Source organism: Camelus ferus, chromosome 34, assembly GCF_009834535.1.
Source record: "Camelus ferus isolate YT-003-E chromosome 34, BCGSAC_Cfer_1.0, whole genome shotgun sequence".
NCBI lineage: Eukaryota > Metazoa > Chordata > Mammalia > Artiodactyla > Camelidae > Camelus > Camelus ferus.
Genome location: NC_045729.1, coordinates 19,750,814 through 19,772,106, shown reverse-complemented (window position 1 = coordinate 19,772,106; position 21,293 = coordinate 19,750,814). Strand labels below are relative to the sequence as shown.

Sequence of the window (21,293 nt, the reverse complement as noted above, 5' to 3'; positions counted from 1 at the left end):
ATATACACCACTATCGTCTGCTATTTACATGGCAGTTGTACTACTGCAAGGTGCAGACATGTAGTAGTGAACTGATCTACAGAGGGAGAAAACACCTGTCCTCCAGAGGCTCAGTTCTAACAGCGGCGGGGGGGGTGGGGTTGACATCAGTATTACTATGAGAGGTTGAGTATGAGAAGAACACTGAAGAGGGAATAATATTGGCATGACTTTCTCCAAGAAACCGGAGGGTAGAATGGGGAATTCTAGAATTATTTCTGGTAGAGCGCCAGAAGACTGAGGCTACTTACTGGCTCATTCCTCACACAGATTTCCTTAGCATCCCTGTCAAAGGTCAACTAAGTTCTCAGTCTAAACATACTTTCTCAGGAATACTGTCTTTGAAGCTCTCAAGGAGATCAAAATCCCCTACTTCATCATGTCTATAAAAATCCATGTGCTTTATTGTAATTACTACCTCAATGTTCCCCTCCCTGAAAGAACACTGAAGCATATATCTGATTCACTGCTGTAACCCTAAACTGGCACGTAGAAGATACTTAATTAATCACTGTTAAATAAGTGAATAATTGTTTAATTTAAAAGAAAACTAAGAACTAGAGCTTATGGTTCAACTGACTAGCGTTCTGTGACCTTCAGATCTAAAAAAGGTAATCCAGAGCTGTGAAACACTCTTCTTTGTATCCCATTTCTAAGACAATGCCAAACCCACAGAAGGCCCTGCATGTTTAGGAGGGGGCGGTTCACTGACTACTAACATGGGATGTGTAGGTCTGGGGTGGAGACCAGGAATCTGGAGTGGCAGAGGGCAGTCTGCATGAGGGAGTCTGATGATCGCCCCACCTCTCAATGGATAACCAAACATGTCTCCTTAATAAATGTGCAGTCATTTGGCAGACTAATGCTGACATATACTTTTAAAAAACTAGTTAAATTTACAACCAAAGCAAACTTAAAAGAAAGCACTGTACTTCAGGGTGCGTTTCAATAGAGTCATCACTATTGCTTATATAATTACATAAATTATTGTATAATCTAGGTACTTACTTAAATTGCCCACACATTGGTCTCAGCACCCAAAACCTTAGAAAAATTAAAAAGATTTAAAAAGGACACAGCCCTTTTCATTCTTCATTGGAAGCCAGAATATGGGAATGGAGGTCGGCGAAATCAAGACAGCATTTCCCAGATAATATAATAATTGACAGGACAGAATAATGGATTGTAGACAATACAGAACTAAATTTTCACAGCTGAGAGAAAAAAATAAAGAGCAAGTGAGTGCCTGTGGTGCCCTTAGAAACCCAGGATTTTAATACAGTTCCAAGTGAATTCACTCCTCAAGCTTTTTAATCCATATTTTCTATACCTTGACTTACTATTTTGCTTTTTTCAAAAGCAACTCCTTGAGTAAGGCAGAAAAAAATGCAATAAAATAGGGCTAAATCTAAGTCACTTTGGTTACTTACATTGCTAGTAAAAAGGTTCCATAAATGATGGAAGGAAAATTTATTTAAATAATGTTTGGTGTTACATTACTTAGCCTACTTTTAATTTATTTAACCAAAAATAAGGCATATAGAACTGAAAGGGAGCTGAGGTGATCAGTGTTCCAGCTCCCCCTTCTTAAACTTAATGTACACATGAATCATCTTTGGATCCTGTAAAATGCTGGTTTTGACTCAATCCGTCTGGGATGAGGTCAGAATTTTGCATTTTTAACAAGGTATGCTAGGATGCCAGCTCTGCTGGTTGTAGGGACTGCACTTTGCAAAGCAAAGATCAAAACAGTGATTTGAGAACTGATGGAAGAGCATGTGAACAAATGACTTTTCAAATGACTTTCTAGTCCTGGAATTTTGACTCTTTCTACTATTAAAGTTACTATTTTCTGCTCTATTTGTACCAGTTTTTCCTATCCTACAAAATGTATTGCATATGTACACATACAAAGTGTATCAGTTTCTACTTGCTACTATTCAATTTCATTTTAGTATGATAATTTTTAGTATTTCAGAAGTGACCTTATTTTGCAGGGTAATTCAAGTCTCCCAAACTTACATAGTATTTAACTTATATTTGGGATTCCTTTAACTGAATCATTTATTCTTCAAAACATCACTGAGTGCCTACAATGTGCCACATACTGTGCTACAAACACAATACTGTAAACAAGTATTTAACGATCAGGCATTTGTTAAGCGCTGTCCCAAGAATAAATGCTTTTATACCCTATGGTAACTAACTGTCCGGTTTACTTGTTTGTTCCCCTTTGTATAGTAATAAGCTCTTGAGACACAGAGATTTGTTAATTAACAATACTATTTGATACCTAGGATCTAGAAAGAAGCCTGGAACATAATAGAGACTTAAATATTTGTTGGGTGAACTCATGAACTGTTACAGGTTGAACTGTGTCCCCCCTCAAAAGATATGTCAAAGTTCTAACTCTCAGCATCTCAGAATGGAAGCTTATTTGGAAACAGGAACACTGCATGTATTATTCAGGATGAGGTCAACCTGGAGTGGCATGGACACTTAACACAATCTGACCAGTGTTCTTATCAGAAGAGAGAGAGACACGCACACAAAACAGATGAGAGGTGATGCCTTCTACCATTGTTTCCTTCTGCATGGTTTGATGTTACCCAACTTCTTAGATATGACCTAAGATCACCAGTTAGGAGAAGACTTACACTTGTCACTCGACGGTAGATCTGCGCAGCATTTTGGCACTCTGAGTAAGGGTATTCAGACGTGGCCATCTCAAGCATGCACATCCCAAAAGCATAAACATCAACGGATTCATCATATTTCTCTTCATACATCTCAGGGGCCATGAACTCTGGGGTACCTTAAATTAAAAGAATGATTCAGACTCAATGCGAGGAGAAGCTGCAGACATTATTCATCGGAAGGGAGGGAAGGTGGGTGGAGCAGAAGGGGAGTTGGCCTGTGAGAAGAAAGTGGAAGGAGGAAAAGAGAGAGACAGAGAAAAGAGAGGGAAGGAGGGAGAGAGAGAGAAAATGGGAATCAAAGAAGAAAAGTAGGTAGATGGTGGCGGGAGAGGAAAGAAATCTTAGTCTGTTCCATCAAATATGTTACAGATCTTTCACTGCAAGTCCTTTACGAAAAACTGGAACAGGATCAAGTGTTACTATTTTTCAAATGGATTACTGTTATACAATGTCAAAACGGAGCCTTGCATAAAAGATAAACCGATATAACTCATGCTGAAAACGGATGGAAGGAAAAGGTAAGCAACTAGCAAGGAATAAAGTAGGTATAACAGTAACTACATGTGAGACAGGCCGAAGGGTTAAAAAAGATCAAAACCCTTGTCTGCCCCCTGCTGTTTGGCGGCTGTAAGGTTAACACTTGTAGCTAGTCTCTTGCCATTAATGCACCATCTGATCAATTTCACTTCTAAGGCGGCCTTGCAGTAAAAAGGCTGATGTTCTGTTTTTAAAACAGTAAAGTCTGTCTGTACAGGCCGCTCACCAGAGCCCGTCCCCTCACACACATCCACCTGGCCCGCAGCGCCCAGGCCGCCCAGAGACAAGAGTGCGGCAAGAGCAGCCTGCAGACACGCACACACAGTTCACTGTGTGCTTGAGCTCCCAGACTGAACTATGGACAGGCTGTGTGCTCCTACACACGAGGTCCCACTGTTTCCAAAGGAATCAAGTCCAGATACCTCAAATGACAGGACATTGCTAAGAACAGGCTTACACACTGCAGTTTAAACAAAAAAGAAAGAAGGGGAAAAAAAACTCTCTTGGGCCGGAGATTTTTTAAGATGCCAAAAAGACAAAGAAATGTTTCTTGTAGGGAAGGCAAAATGGAAATTCAGCTTTAAATAACACTTTTCCCAAGGAGAACATCACTGTATAAGGATGTGCAAATTACTGGTGTTCTATGCTTTTCTTATTAAAACACAGGATTCTGGCTCACTTAAAAATGAATGGTTTTCTTGTTATTGTCCTTGTCACCTCTTGGGGAGAGTAGAGTGTTCGTGAAGATTTCAAGTTTTCAAACTGTCATACCCTCTTCAAGAGGGTTAATCAAAGTAATAAGCATTAAATTATTTTTCAAGTTGCAACTCTCTAACTTACAGTTAAAGACTGAAAGGACAGCCTTGTTCTGTAAACCAGAGATTCTCACCAGGGTGTGATTTGCCCCACAGGGGACATCTAGCAACGTCTAGAGACATTTTTGGTTGTAATAACTCAGGGGAAGTGAACAAGGGGTGTGCTACTGGCATCTGGTGAGGAGAGACCAGGGACGCTGCTAGGTCATCTTACAATGAATGCACAAGCCAGTCCTTATAGCAAAGAACTGTCCAACCCAAAGTGTCGAAATAGTAGTGAGGCTGAAAACTGTTTTAGATTTAACTTCTAAAGAACACGGGTAAGAAAAACGTTGACAGTGTACTGTCATACTTTTACATTTAAAAATAAAGTTTTACAGGCAGATATTTTTGAATACACATATATCCAACAGACTTTTTAAGAAACAAAACTACATATAAATTCAATTTCTTCTATGGGGAAAGTAACACACTGCATCGGTTATGTAAGTAACTATATAATACTAAATATCAACAAAATGACCCAATAAGGTTGATAGTTATATAAGGTTTTGTCAACAAAGTTCACGTTACTTCTCTTCATATAACTTTACAAAGCAATGCTAGTCTTCAAGGTGATTCTCAAGACACAAATATAGAGAACTCCACATCACTTTCTGGGTTCAAGCTATGAATTTTTGAAGGTTTATTTCAGGCAATAAAAGCTCTGACAGTGTCAGGTTTCCAAGTAAAAGGAATGTCAGAAAGCCAGTTAGATCGCAAGGTACATCTGAAACATACCTATCACACTCTTGGCAAAAGAAGCCCGCTTTAAGGTTGCCAGACCCAGGTCTCCAATCTTAACTGAGCCCGTAGGGCCAGTGATAAAGATATTGTCACACTTCAGATCCCGGTGAATAATAGGTGGAGTTCGAGTATGAAGAAACTGAAGTCCTTTAAGAATCTGACGGCACCAGCTTCTCAGAACTTTGATCTTCATCACTTTAAACCTTTTCAGGTACCTAGAAAAGGTGAAGTACACCAAACAGGTTATCAGTGATATGCATTTACTGCTTTGAAAAATTCCATTAAATTCTAGCATATCTGAGACAGGAATATCAAATTTAGAATATTAAGATTCAGTAACCTTAGGTTAGTGCTACTTTTAGTAAGGATAAAGGGGAAAGGATACTAAGTGGTTGACAAGGCAAATTCTGATAATTAAGCACCAAAAATACATTCCTTAAAATTAGATCACTACTAAAATGATTTAACAGGGGTAGAGTTCAACTTCTGGTCAACGGTGGAGCAACTCTGTTTACAGATGCAGATGTAATTATAAACTCTAGTAAAACACACACACACACACACACACACACACACACATACACACGCAAAACAACCACTTGAAGGCTCTGGAGAGCAATCAAAATCAGGCATGAACTGGAAGGGAGTGCACACCAGGGAAAAGGGAAAGCACTGGTCCGCGGTGAGGACTGAGAATGAGGACGGAGATTGAGACAACTGCAGCATGCAGGACAGCATTGGCCAGCAGAACTTCCTACAGGGCCAGCCTATGCCACAGAACATCCAGAAGTGAACATTTCTATTTACAAGTGGATTAATTAAAATAAAAACTCATTTCCCAGTTGCACTAGTCACATTTCAAGTGCTCAACAACTGTATGTGGCAAGTAGCTACCATTTTGGACAGCACAAATTAGAGGACATTTTCATCACTGCAGAAAGTTCTGTTGGACAGCAGAGATCTAGAAAATAAAGGGGGTAATCCCAGAAAGGAGGTATAGAAGGGGAGCCCCAAATTCTGCATATTCACTCTGCCCAAATCTCTGGTCGACCTCTTTAATATGTGTATGTGAAGCAGATTCCAAGCAGCCCAGCTAATGCTAAAAGAACAGAACAGAGACTTCTGATGCTATCCGCCGCAGGGAAGATGAAGTTTGGGAATTGAGTGCAGGTGCTACTTATAAAGTATATAAAATATATCAGATGATTGCCTATTAACCTTGTATCTTATGACCTTACTAAATTTGTTTAGAACCACTGGGCTTTTCTATGTAAACAATTACTTAATCTGCAGACAGGGAGTTTTGTTTCTTCCTTTCCGATCTTTATGCCTTTTGCTAGTTTCCCCGCTTTGTGCAGTGGGTGGGCCCTCTAGAACAACACTGAACATAAGCAGGGAAAGCAGGCATCTGGGTCCTAATCTTAGGGGAAGCCATTAAGTGTGATGTTAGCTATCAGTTTTTTCATGGATGCTTTTACCAGTTCAATGAAGTTTCCTACCATTCCTAGTTTGCTAAGAGTTTTTAGTAAGGAATACATGTTGAATTGTGAAATACTTTTTTCACATGTATTGAAATGATCATATGGGTTTTTTTCTTTTATTCTCTTAATGTGGTGAGCAACACTGATTCATTCTGTGTTAAACCAACTTTATGATCCTGGGATAAACCCTATTTGGTACTGATGTATTGTGACTGCTGGAATCCAATTTGTTATTATTCTGTAAAGGATTTTTGCATCTATATTCATGAGGGACCTTGCTTTATTAATTTCTTTTGCTATAATATCTGAGATTTTGGTACTGGTGTTATGCTGGCTTCAAAAAATGAATTAGACACTGATTCTTCTGCTCTATTTTTTGAGAAAACTCAACACACTGGATTCCGCCCCCCCCAACTAAAAAATTATGATAAAACACAAGAAATTTACCATGTTAAGTGGTATTAAGCATATTCATATTATTGTGCAATCATCACCATCATCCATCTCCAGAACTCTTATCATCTTGTAAAACTGAAACTCTGTACCCATTAAAAACAATAACTCTCCATTTCCCCTTCCCCTCAGGCCCTGGAAACCACCATCTTACTTGCTGTATAAATCTGACAACTCTAAGTTCCTCATGTAAGTGGAAGCATAGAGTATTTATCCTTTTGTGACTGGCAGGCAGCATAACGTCCCTAAGGTTCATTCATGTTGTAGCATATGCCACAATTTCCTTCCCTTTTAGGGCAGAAAAATATTCCACTGTACATACATTATACTACATTTTGCTTATTTATTATTCCACTGATGAACACTTACGTTGTGTCTACCTTTTAGCTATTAAGAATAATGCTGCTATAAACATGGGTGTACAAATATCTCTTTAAGACTCTGCTTTCAATTCTTCTGGGTATACATCCAGAAGTTAAATTGTTGGACCATGCAGTAAATCTATTATTTTTTATTGAGATATAATTGACATATAACATTATATTAGTTTTAGGTATACAATATAATGATTCAAAATGTGTATATATTGTGAAATGGTCACTGTAAGTCTAGTTAACATCCACCATCACAAGGCTACAAATTCTTTTCTTATGATGAGAACTTTTAAGATCTACTCAATACGCAACTTCCAAATATACAGCACAGTATTATTAACTATAGGCACCATACTGCACGTTACATTTTCAGGACTTAACTTATTTTACAATTGGAAGTTCGTACCTCTTGTCCACCTTCACCCATTTTGCAACACCCTGCCCCTGCCCCTGGCAATGACCAATCTGTTCTCTAGACCTCTGAGTTCAGCTTTTGTTAGTTGGTGGTTAGTTTGTTTTGGTTTTGTTTCTGTCTTTAGATTCCATATATAAGTGAGATCACATGATATTTATCTTTGTCGGACTTATTTCACTTAGTACAATGCCCTCAAGGATCCATCCATGTTTTTTTTTTGCAAGATTTTCTTCTTTATGGCTGAATAATTCCAATGCAGATATATGCAGCACGTTTTCCTTATCCATCCATCCATCAATGGACGTTTAGGTTGCTTTCACATCTTGGCTATTGTAAACAGTGCTGCAATGAACATGGGGACACATATTATCTTTTCGAGTTCGTGTTTTTCTTTTCTTAGGATAAATACCCGCAAGTGAAATTGCTGGATCATACAGTAGTTCTATTTTTAATTTTCTGAGCAGCCCCCATACTGTTTTCCGTAGTGGCTATACCAATTCACATTCCCTTCAACAGTGCACAAGGGTTCCCTTTTCTCCGCAGCATTTATCTTTTGTCTTTTTGGCAACAGTCACTCTAAAAGGTGTAAGGTGGTGTCTCATTGTGGTTTTTGATTTATGTCTCCTTACTGACTAGTGATACTGAGCATCTTTTCATGTGTGTATTGGTTATTTGTATATCTTCTCTGGAGAAATGTCTATTTAAGTCCTTCACCCATTTTGAATTATTTGCTTTTAATGTTGTTGAGTTTTGGAGTTCTCTCTGCTCTGAGGCGCAGAAAGTGAAACAGACAGTGATGAGGAAAAAAGAACTTTAAACGTAAAAGAAAATGCCTAAGAACTTAGATCACGTGCAGTCAGAGAGTAAATACACTGCATAGGGAGGGGAATGTGGAGTGTTCTCTTAAGGTGATGAAAATGTTTAGGAACTTGATAGATGTGGTTACACAAAACTGTAAATGTATTAAATGCCACGGAATTGTATACTTTAAAAAGGTTAATTTTGTTACATGAATCTCACTTCAATTTTTAAGAAAAATCTAACTTTATTTCTACCTGATGAACTGAATTTTCTACCTCATAACTTCCCATCTTATTTTCCAGACATGGATGTTTGTTTGTTTCAATTTAAGTATTTACAGACACGTGGAACAAAGGTAGAAACTCAAAAGGTCCAAAAAGCATATATTCTAGAACTAATTCCCATCCCTTTTGCCCTGTTTGCCTCTCCACATGCTACCAAGTGTTTCTAATTGTTTTGTATTCTTCCAGGTATGAATACAAATTTGTTTTAAATCTACTTGTTTAGGACTATATACACACCCTGTCAGAGCCATCCTCTTCTCAAATACTGTTCTCATTCTCTTGATTCTTTCCTTTCAGAATGATAATTAAATCTAATGTATTTTCCATGTCTCAACTTCTTTTTCATATTTTCCATCTTTTTTCTTTCTGATTTCTTCATATTTATTTTTGTCAATTCAATCTAGTCTGCTGTTTAACTTAACCACTAAAGTTTTCATTTTAACAATTTACCCTTATTTCTAGAAGTTCTTTTAATTTTTGTCTAATTATACCTGGACTTTTTTGATGGAGTTCATTCCTTCATTGTGGTTTCTAGCCCTTCTTTTCTCATGTTATATGCTTATATACTTTAAAAATCATTCACACACTTTTATAGTCACATATTTTATAATCACTTTCACAATTACCTGTATTATCTTTCATTCCTGTAGTGCTTTTCCCAGTTGTATCTTTATTATTTACTGGTGTGATTTCTAATTTAATTGTGAGGTCACCTTCACTGGGGACTGTTTTGTCCATGGATACTGTGACCAGTGAAGTGTGAAAATGTCCCTGTGAGTTTTTGTTGGGTTCTGGACCAATTACAATGTCCAATCCTTGCCTTAGGTTTCCTGCACCAAGCAGGTAGCATAAATTTACATTACAGAGCTATCTACATATGACCTCGGCTGAGATTTCTATTTTTCATAGGCTCTCCCCTCTCATCCTGGGCAGAAAGCAAAATTCCTGGTAGCTTTCACTGGCTGAGGTGCAGAGGTCTTCCTTTTCATGGAAAATTCAGTTTCTTTGACACAGACTAAGTTCCCGCTCCCTCTTCTACTGAGTTCTAAGGCCTTTTGTCCTGATAGGGACATTAAAACCTAGTATTCAATCCTCAAGCTCCACATGAAGTGTGAAATCCAAATAGACTGCCAGAGCAATATCTCCGGTTTTGGCTTTAGGAAACCTCTTCTTCACCTTCTATCTTGAGGTTATCCTTTCTTTCCTTCCTTTTTTTGAAGCTTGGATACAGAGTGAAAAAGCTTTTATTATATTCTACATTTTAGTTTGTTGGTGGGGGAGGCCCTTCCAAAGCCCCTCAATATAGTTTTTAAAGGAAGTAAGCTATTGTAGGGTACTCTTACAGGGTATGCCTGACAGACTAGTGACAATCCACTAAGTATTCAAACCAGAAAAAGAATCTCAAGATGCAGATATACATACAACTACTACCAGACAATTTTCCTTAATTCATTCAAACATTTACTTGTTTCAGGCATAGTGCTAGGGAGCACAGTCTAGGGAAAGAAACAGACATGTGAATGACAAGAAGCCTGGATGACTAGGATAAAAGTGCTATCATAAATACTAGAAAGGTCAGGTGGGGAAATTAGAATTTGCAGGGGGGAAACAACCTGTTGCTTTTCAACATGTTAATTATGAGCCTCCAAAAGCACACGCAAATGACTACATCTAGGAGGTAAAAGACTATGTTTCAAAGATTTGGGATTAATTAGTTCAGTAGCATTAACTAAAGAAAGTAATAAAGAATATTACAGAGATAAAAAATTATCTCTAAATTAAAAATTAACAATCTAATTCCTCCACAAGAAATCTACACCATATAATTTATACTAGTTTCCTCTCTGAGTACAGATACTCTGAGAGATACGGGACTCTGACTATAACTTAAACTGTTTAACTCTTACTTAAAACTCTTTGTTTTGGCTTCAATTTCTGATGCTGTGGGAAATGAAATCATCTAGCGATAAATGTCACAATACAATTTGCATTTAATCCAATATTTGCACAGATGTAGCAAAAACTGCCCAATACAAGGTAATAGAATAAATGGGTAACCTTCCTACAGATAAAAGTCCAGGTCCAGACAGCTTCACTGGGGAATTCTACCAAACATACAAAGAACTCATACCAGTCCTTCTCAAACTCTTCCAGAAGACTGAAAAGGAGGGAATACTCCCAAACTCACCCTATGAAGCCACCATCACCCTGATACCAAAACCAGGCAAAGACACCAACCAAAAAAGAATTACAGACCAATATCACTGATGAACACAGATGCAAAATCCTTACCAAAATATTAGCAAATAGAATCCAACAGCACATAAAAAAGATTATACATCATGATCAAATGGGGTTCATACCAGGGACACAAGGGTGGTTCAACATATGCAAATCAATCAATGTAATACATCACATCAACAAGAGAAAGGACAAAAACCACATGATCATCTCAATAGACGCAGAAAAAGCATTTGATAAAATTCAACACCCATTTATGATAAAAACTCTCACCAAAGTGGGTATAGAGGGAACATATCTCAACATAGTAAAAGCTATATATGACAAACCTACAGCCAGCATAGTGCTCAATGGTGAAAAACTCAAAAGCTTCCCACTAAAATCTGGGACAAGACAAGGCTGCCCACTATCACCACTCCTATTCAACATAGTCTTGGAAGCCCTAGCCACAGCAATCAGGCAAGAGAGAGAAATAAAAGGGATCCATATTGGAAAAGAAGAGGTAAAAGTGTTACTATAAGCAGAAAACCCTAAAAGGGCCACACAAAAACTACTAGAAATAATCGAAGAATTCAGCAAGGTATAGCAGGTTACAAGATTAACGTTCAAAAATCAGTTGTATTTCTTTACACTAACGATGAATCAACAGAAAAGGAAAGTAAAGAAACAATCCCCTTTAAAATAACACCCAAAGTAATAAAATACCTAGGAATAAATCTAACCAAGGAGGTGAAAGACTTATACATGGAAAACTATAAAACACTGATTAAGGAAATTAAAGAAGACTTAAAAAAATGGAAAGATATCCCATGATCCTGGATTGGAAGAACAAATAATGTTAAAATGGTCACAATGCCCAAGGCAATCTACAGATTTAATGCAATCCCTATCAAACTACCCAAGACATATTTCACAGAACTGCAACAAATCATAATAAAATTTATATGGAACCACAAAAGACCTAGAATTGCCAAAGTATTACTGAAGAAAAAGAAAGAGGCTGGAGGAACAACTCTCCCAGACTTCAGACAATACTATAGAGCTACCATAATCAAAACAACATGGTATTGGTACAAAAACAGACACATGGACCAATGGAACAGAACAGAGAGCCCAGAAATGAACCCACAAACTTTTGGTCAACTCATCTTTGACAAAGGAGGCAAGAATATACAATGGAATAAAGACAGTCTCTTCAGCAAATGGTGTTGGGAAAACTGGACAGCAGCACGTAAAGCAATAAAGCTAGAACACTCCCTTACATCATACACAAAAATAAACTCAAGATGGATCAAAGACTTAAACATAAGACAAGATACAATAAATCTCCTAGAAGAAAATATAGGCAAAACATTATCTGGCATACATCTCAAAAATGTTCTCCTAGGGCAGTGTACCCAAGCAATAGAAATAAAAGCAAGAATAAAAAAATGGGACCTAATTAAACTTACAAGCTTCTGCACAGCCAAGGAAACCGTAAGTAAAACAAAACGACAACCTACAGAATGGGAGAAAATTTTTGCAAATGAAATCGACAAAGGCTTGATCTCTAGAATATATAAGCAGCTCATTTGACTTAATAAGAAAAAAACAAACAACCCAATCCAAAAATGGGCAGAAGACCTAAACAAGCAATTCTCCAAGGAAGAAATACAAATGATCCATAGGCACATGAAAAAATGCTCAATATCACTAATTATCAGAGAAATGCAAATCAAAACTACAATGAGGTATCACCTCATACCAGTCAGAATGGCCATCATTCAGAAGTCCACAAATGACAAATGGAGAAAAGGGAACTCTCCTACACTGCTGGTGGGAATGCAGTTTGGTGCAGCCACTGTGGAAAACAGTATGGAGATTCCTCAAAAGACTAGGAATAGACTTACCATATGACCCAGCAATCCCACTCCTGGGCATATACCCAGAAGGAACCCTACTGCAAAAAGACATCTGCACCCCAATGTTCATAGCAGCACTATTTACAATAGCCAAGACATGGAAACAGCCTAAATGTCCATCAACAGATGACTGGATAAAGAAGATGTGGTGTATTTACACAATGGAATACTATTCAGCCATAAAAACTGACAACATAACGCCATTTGCAGTAATATGGATGTCCCTGGAGAATGTCATTCTAAGTGAAGTAAGCCAGAAAGAGAAAGAAAAATACCACATGAGATCGCTCATAAGTGGAATCTTAAAAAATACATACATACATACATACATACATACATACATACATACATACATACAAAACAGAAACAGACTCACAGACATAGAATAAAAACTTGTGGTTGCCAAGGGGGAGAGGGGGTGGGAAGGGACAGACTGGGACTTCAAACTGTAGAACAGATAAACAAGACTGTACTGTATAGCACAGAGAAATATATACAAGAACTTGTGGTAGCTCACAGCGAAAAAAAAGTGACAATTAATATATGCATGTTCATGTATAAGTGAAAAAGTGTGCTCTACACTGGAATTTGACACAATATTGTATATAATGTACATAATTTGACACATTGCCTATAACTCAATAAAAAATGTTTAAAAAAAAAGAACAAATGGGTAAAGCTTGTCCAATAAGCTTCAACTTCATTTTAACCACTAGAGGGCTACCTTGTCATTTAATTTCTGATCTCTTAGCCAGTTTTAGAAATGCCAATCACCAAGATTTAACTAGGTTTATTCTGCAGTAACTTCTCATTTTTATACTTAACAATACATAATTATCAAACCACTTTATATGCCAGAGGACATTGTGGGGCAGGAAAATGTGCTAATATAGTAACGTTTGGAGTGACTGTTCCCTCCTTAGTATGCTTACAGCAGAATGAATAACTGATAAATAAGAAAATTCAATTTCTCTCACACTTCTTGGTCAGATTTGTAATACTGATGAACTCACGTTTTAAGTGTTCCAGACGTCATAAGTTCAGTCACCAAAACAATGCACTTCTTTCCCTTCACTGTGGATTCCCAGGAGTCGTAGAATCGAACAATATTGGGATGCTGAAGACCCTTTAACATTTCTGCCTCTTCTTTAAATCTCTGCCTCTCAGACTTTGTTAACTTTCGATCCTAAAATCAAAAAGCAAGCAGAATTAGATTTGCATTTTTAAAGAGGATGTGCTTTAAAATAATAAAATAAGTCACACAGTTAAATTTAGATACTAAACATGTACCAAATTATAATGACTAACAGTGTGAAAATAAAACATCCTAACACTGAAGTTACTAATAACTTCATCAGCCTGTTATGAGGTGTGAGAACAGGCTAAAGTGTATTTAAGAAAACTCTCAATTATGCTTGAGATTATTTTAGTATCTTTACTGTTAACGTGTACTTCAGATACAGGCACATTTTATAGGGGCAGTTAATTTACCACTTCCAAAATAAGTCACCTAATGATAGAGATATGCAATTTAATAACATGAAACAAGTATGGGTGAGCTCTAAATGTAAATTCCAGTTCTGTCTTTTTGCTCTGAGTAAAAATTCCTTCATGAATACAGTCAAGCCCTCTGTAACCATGAGTTCTGCATCTGTGGATTCAGCAAAGCACAAATCAAAAATGAGGGGAAGGTGGGATTCCAGAAAACTCCATAAAGCAAAATTTGAAAGTTTGCCCACATGCTGGTCACTAGTTACTAGCATTTATATTGTATTATGAGTAATCTAGAGATGATTTAATGTATATGGGAGGATTGCAAATACTATGCCATTTTATAAAAGGGACTTGAGCATCCTCGGATTTTGGAATCCACAGTAGTGGAGGGTGGGGTCCTGGAACCAATTTCCCCTACCCCCTAGTAATATTGAGGAATGACTACATATACCTTCACCTCACAGGACTGTTGTAGGAATTAAATAATCTACTAGGTATGTTTCTAGCACGTGTTTAAAGTGCCTGGCACTTAATAGGTTAATTCACTTCTTATCTGGGATGAACTGGAGAAAAGCACTTAATCTGTTCTTCCCTTGACAAGGTCCCATATATACAAACTGTACTGTCCTGCAAATTAAAATTGAAACTATCTGCCATATTAATATTCTATCAAAACATGTAATATATATTTTAACAAAATATTCCAGGCATACAATAACATAGTGTGTCTATGATACAGTTAATAATTAAACATTAAAGATATAATTTAAACCCTTCTATGTAACTAGATGGCCCTTCCCATCACTATTCCTCACCCTTGAATAACCACTACTACCTTGACTGGATATACCATTCCCATAGAGATTTTATATGAAATGTTAAGATTCCATAAAAAGGCATTAAACAGCATGCACTATTTGGAAGTTGGCTTTTTTTCACTCAATATTGTTTGAAATCACTCATGATGGTACAAGGAGACATTACAAGACATCTACCGTATTATTGTAACTCAGCTTCACTATCACTGTTATGCATATCACATGTCTGAATACATCACAATTTATATAAAATTTCCTACTGATCAATTTCCAAGCTGTTCTCCATTTTTTTACCACTACATTACGACAGTGGTGTTGCAATGTTAATCTCTAGGACACAGGCTCTTAACTTGGGGCCTACAAATAGCCTTAAGGTAGGTTTGTGAATGTGTGTGATGACATACCTTTATTTGTCATTAACCTTGAACTGAAATTTAATATTTCCTTCAATTATGAATATATGCACCTAATAGCATTCAGCAGTACCTGTGATTTGTCACCAACAGACCTAGATCTTTTCCTATGACTTAATAATGGTTGCAGATTATTTCAAATTACCACACTAGTCATTACTTTGAAATTATGATAACTCTTAGGTCCTCCAGTAGATCTTATTAATATACACCAATAATGCATACTAAATCACAAATATAAAATGTTCTGACAACTATTTTAATATAATTTGTTTCCATCATTATCCCTTGTATTTTATTATATGGACTAAAACATTATTCTAGCCTACACCAGTCTTCTGGGGCACAAAAAATATAAAGTACACCTATTAGGACACATGCTAGCAGAATTGCTGGGTCACAGAGACTAGGCAACTTCAGTCATCACAAGTATCAACAAATTGCTTTTCAAAAGGGCAGTACCAATTTAAATTTCCCGATGGCCTTTTATGAAAGTTCCCACTGCTGCACATGGTCACCAGTAACTGGTATTATCAGACATTAACTTTTGTCAATTTGATGGGTGTAAAATCATATCCTGTTGCTTAGTGTACATTTTCAGAGTCAATAAAAAGTATAAGAAACTGTTTTCTTTGCAGACTGCTTTAGATTCCTCCTCTGCAAGGAACTGTTGCTTTATTTATTTGTAGGAGTTTTTAATATATTCTACATACAAACCCCTTATTAGTTTTATGAGTTACAAACATCTTTTCTCTTGTAGTTTATATTTTCACCTTGTTCATGGTATCTTTTGAGTTACAGATGTTTTTACTTCACTGTAGTTCAATTCATGTATCTTTTCCTTTGTGATAGGTGGGTTTATGTCTTCAGTAATTTTTCCAGACATTGAGACCACGTATTTTTCCTTTTTAAAACATAAATTTGTTTTGTTTGCCACATTTGGGAATTTATTTGTTGTGGAATTTACTTCATTGGGTAAGAACAGCTGGCTGTTACTTCTGTTCTATATCAATCAATGACCTCAACACCATTTGATGAACAGTCCTTCCTTTCCACAGAGTGTAGCTCTATTTCTGGATTCTATATTCTATTCCAGTGGTCTGCCTATTCCTGCACTCACACCATACTTTAATTGGTATAGTTTTTTAACACCTGTATTATGGTATGATTCCTGTACAGTAAACTACACATATTTCATGTATACAACTTGATGAATTTTGATAGATGTAAACACCAATGAAACCACCACCACAATCAAGATAGATAACATTTCCATCACTCCCCAAAAGGTGCAAATTTCGAATTCTCAATTTATCCCTTCCCACCCCTTTTACCCCTTCCCACCCCTTTTACCCCGTTTGTTCTCTATGTCTGTGAGTCTATGTCTATTTTGTGTAAGTTCATTTGTGTCCTTTTTCAAAGATTTCATTTATAAGCAGTATCATATGGTATTTTTCTTTCTCTTTCTGACTTACTTCGCTCAGAATGACAATTTCCAGGTCTATCCATGTTGCTGCAAATGGCATTATTTTATTTTTTATGGCTGAGTAGTATTCCATTGTGTATATATACACACCTTCTTTATCCAGTCCTCTGTCAATGGACATTTGGGTTGTTTCCATGTCTTGGATCTTATAAACAGTGCTGCTGTTAACACTGGAGTGCATGTGTCTTTTCAAATTATATTTTTCTCTGGATATACACCCAGGAGTAGTATTCATATGGGTCATATGTTAAGTCTATTTTTAGTTTTTTGAGGAATCTTCATACTGTCCTCCATAGTGGCTGCACCAATTTACATTCCCACCAAAAGTGTAGGAGGGTTCCCTTTTCTCCACACTCTCTCCAGCATTTATCATTTGTAGTTTTTAATGATGGCCATTCTGACTGGTGTGAGGTGGTATCTCATTGTAGGTTTGATCTGCATTTCTCTAACAATCAGTAATGTTGAGCATCTTTTCATGTGCCTGTTGGCCATCTTGAAGTCTTCTTTGGAGAAATGTCTATTTAGGTTTTCTGCTCATTTTCCGACTGGGTTGCTTGTTAGCTACAGTTGTAAAATAATTCATACCTGGCAGGATCAGTTCCTGCAACATCTCCCCAATTTATGTTCTAAATTATCTTGGTTATTTTCTTCCAATGAGAAGGCTTTTATTTTTATAATATAGAAATTGTAGCAAAAATCAACTAAAACTATCAGAATATTATCAAGAATTGTAATTAAAGGCATATCATGTGGAATGCCATTAAGACAGCATAGATATTCTTCTCTCCAACAGCCCTTTTTTCCAAGTAGCATATATTGATGTTTTAAACTGTGAGGTATAATTTGTATACCATTTATAAAAAAATCACTATTCTAATCACGCCTCCATCTTATACATTATTTTCCCTTATATTTTAGTTCCATCCTACTTATTACTCCTTAGTAGACACCATTATAATCATTACTTAAACTGTATATGCTTACTTATATTTACTCACATATCTTTGTTTGCCATTCCATTTTGCTCCTTACTCCCTTCACTGGGTTAAATTTCCTTTTTTGAAATATATTTTTCACAGCTGTTTCAGTAAATGTCCATTAGTGGTATAATCCCAGGTTGTCTGAAATGTTTACTTCATCATCACTCTTGAACGATCATTTAGATCGATGCAGAATTCTAGGTTGGTTTATTTTTCTTTCAGCACTTCCAATATACTGTTTCTTGGTGTTCTGGTGTCTACTGTAGCTATCAGTATAAATGTCCTCCTTTGCGGGTTACCTACGTTCTCTCTGGTTGCTCTAAGGACTCTTTTAAAAAACTGTTCCTCGCCCTTACTACCATGCACCTAAGTTTTATTTAAGCATAATGGGGCTAACTGTACTTTTGAAGCCGAAAGTTTTAGGTATTTGTCTTCATGTCAGGAAAATTCTCAACTGTTATCGCTTCGAATACTGCCTCTTCCCATTCTCCATTCTGTTCTGAGATTTTTCTAAGGGTGTGTGTAACCTTATTCGATCCTTCTCATTTTCCATTTCTTTCTCTCTGTTACCTCCTGGGCAATGTTCTCAGATCAAACTTCTGGTTCACTACTTCTCTTATCACAGTTATTATCACATCTAACCTGCTTATTACCTTAAAATTTTAATTAATCAAACTTAAATGTCTAAAGGAGGTGGGGATGCAAAGGATATGTAGTAAGGTCTCAGCCCCTACTCCAGAAACAAGAGATGAACACAAATTAAACACTTCCAACTGACCATACAAGCCTTGGAGGGCTGAGTATACTGGTGAGTGGAACAGGTATTTGAATATCATAAAGAAAATAAATCGAAGTCAAGCAGTTCGTCTGTCACCAAATGTATCCACTGGATGGTTTGATAAGGGGAACTCAGTCACCACTTCAGTCCCTACTTCCTCAACTAGGATCATAAACAAAGCTTGGTGGGAAACAAGAAAAAGGAAAAATAGCTAGGTACTTACTAAAGGCTTCAGCGGGGAAGGAATTCTGCCATTTCACCAGGCCCAATACCTGAGGAGGAGATCTGTCCCCACTCTGTGGTAACCCTACACATGGAGTTTTGAATAAAACATGATAACCAGCAGCTCAGTTTGCAACAGTCTCCACCAACCTCCACCTCATCCCTGCTTCATGAACAGACAAGCTTCCTCAGGATCCTCCTTGGAATTTCCTCCCTCTCAGGGTTTGTCTCCAAAATTATTTCCATCTCCAAATTATCACTGCAAGATTGGCTTCTCTCAAAGCTCTCTAAGAGTCAGCTCTCACAGCCCTATACCACTCCCAAACTGAGGCTGCAAACATCCACAACATCACATGCCCCGTCCACTGAGACTCAGGTCCACAGCAGCACAGCTATTTCATCCTGGGTTATCTTCCCAGAATGTTCCTTTCCCAGAGAACAGACAGCCAAAGGGCAAGTCAAAGTATCTGGGCTCAGATGACTGAGGAAAGTGGCACCTGTCATTTAGATTTTTGTTTTTTTAAAGTATAGTCAGTTACAATGTGTCAATTTCTGGTATACAGCATAATGTTTTAGTCATACATAAACATACATACTTGTTTTCATATTCTTTTCCATTATAGGTTACTACAAGATACTGAATATAGTTCCCTGTGCTATACAGTAGTAACTTGTTTATCTAGTTTATATGTAGGTAGTTAGTATCTGCAAATCTTGAACTCCCAATTTATCCCTTCCCACACCCTTTCTTGCCAGGTAACCATAAGTTTGTTTACTGTGTCTGTAAGTCAGTTTCTGTTCTGTAGATAAGTTCACTAGCATTTTCTTTTTTTCTTTTCTTTTCTTTTCTTTTCTTTTTTTAGATTCCACATGAGTGATATAATATGGTATTTTTCTTTTCTCTTTCTGGCTTAGTTCACTTAGAATGACAATCTCCAGGTCCATCCATGTTGCTGCAAATGGCATTGTTTTAGTCTTTTTTATGGCTGAGTAGTATTCCATTGTATAAATATACCACAGCTTCTTTATCCAGTCATCTGTTGATGGACATTTAGGCTGTTTCCATGTCTTGGCTTTGTAAGTAGTGCTGCTATGAACATCAGGATGCATGTATCTTTTGGAATTAGAGTTCGCTCCAGGTATATGCCCAGGAGTGGGATCACTGGATCACAGGGGTAAGTCAATATTTTTAGTTTTTTGAAGAATCTCCAAATTGTTTTCCATAATGGCTGCACCAAACTACATTCCCACCAACAGTGTAGGAGGGTTAGTTTTTAATTGCAAGGTCTTTTCATTTCTTGAAGCTCTTTTTTGGGTCTTTATCAAGTCAGTAATTCACTATACCCTCCAATACCATCTTAATGTTTTTGTTGTTTCAGTTTTTATTCCTTTGACTCTTTAAAAACAATGTGCTCTAGAGGCTCGACTCATACCACTTTCATCTAAGTGACTGGAGATCTAATTTTGCCTATTGTTTTGGCTGCTGACATTCATTCATACGAAGAAAAATCCACATTATTTATAATAGCAGATAACATGGTTACCTTAAACTGTTATTTGTCTGTTGGAACATCTTCAGCTGCAGGTGTATTGCTGTGGACAGTCTCTGAGTCTGTTCATGCCTAGTGCCCTAGGGATATTACTAGTTTTGCCCATGCCGCCATGCAATCAGTTCAGATCTGAATCTCACACGTGTGAGTACAGGTCCCTGATGATGAATTCTCAAGGAAAACTTAAGATTGTCTTTTCCCTGATTCAGAAACTGAAATTTTCTCTAGTCTATCTTTTCATTAAAGGTTTTGTTCCCCTTCTAGGAACTTTATCGGATCTCAGTTCCAATCCCTGCTGGGGCTTGGGATTTTATCCACACTCAGGGAGATGGTAAAACAATGCCTCAGAGTTAACAAGACTGGCAACTATCCCAGAAAAGTCCTAGTGGCAATTCATACTTGTCCAACTCTGGTTTCTTTTCAATTTTTAGACTCAGGAGATTATCCTGACATTCTTATGAGGTCAGCTATGCATTTTAAAAGATAGCTCTTTGTCGTTCTCATCAAAATTTTCAAAATATCTGGTGTTTTACAGTGGGAAGAGTTTTCAGCTTGTTTAGTTTTTCTACTTATTGACAACAGGGATTCACAACTACGTTTTTAAAAAAATACTGTTTACATTTCTTAAATATTCCTCATTTAAGGAAAACTTACAACAAAAAAAGAAAAATCTAGATAACTTGTTGACTCCCTTATACATTATTGAACCTTACTGCAGTTGAAGAA

General features: G+C 37.0%; 1 protein-coding gene across 18 annotated transcripts in view; it reads right to left on the bottom strand.

Annotated features, from left to right (window-relative positions):
• Positions 1-21,293, bottom strand: part of WNK1 (WNK lysine deficient protein kinase 1) — a 118,946-nt gene that overhangs the window by 55,550 nt on the left and 42,103 nt on the right. For all 18 annotated transcript variants that reach the window (XM_032472811.1, XM_032472814.1, XM_032472819.1 and 15 more), the window contains exons 2-4: positions 13,840-14,012; positions 4,871-5,091; positions 2,697-2,854 (exon numbers count right to left, since the gene is read on the bottom strand). In XM_032472811.1, the coding sequence (XP_032328702.1) occupies positions 2,697-2,854; positions 4,871-5,091; positions 13,840-14,012 (552 nt within the window). The remainder of the gene's footprint in view (positions 1-2,696; positions 2,855-4,870; positions 5,092-13,839; positions 14,013-21,293) is intronic.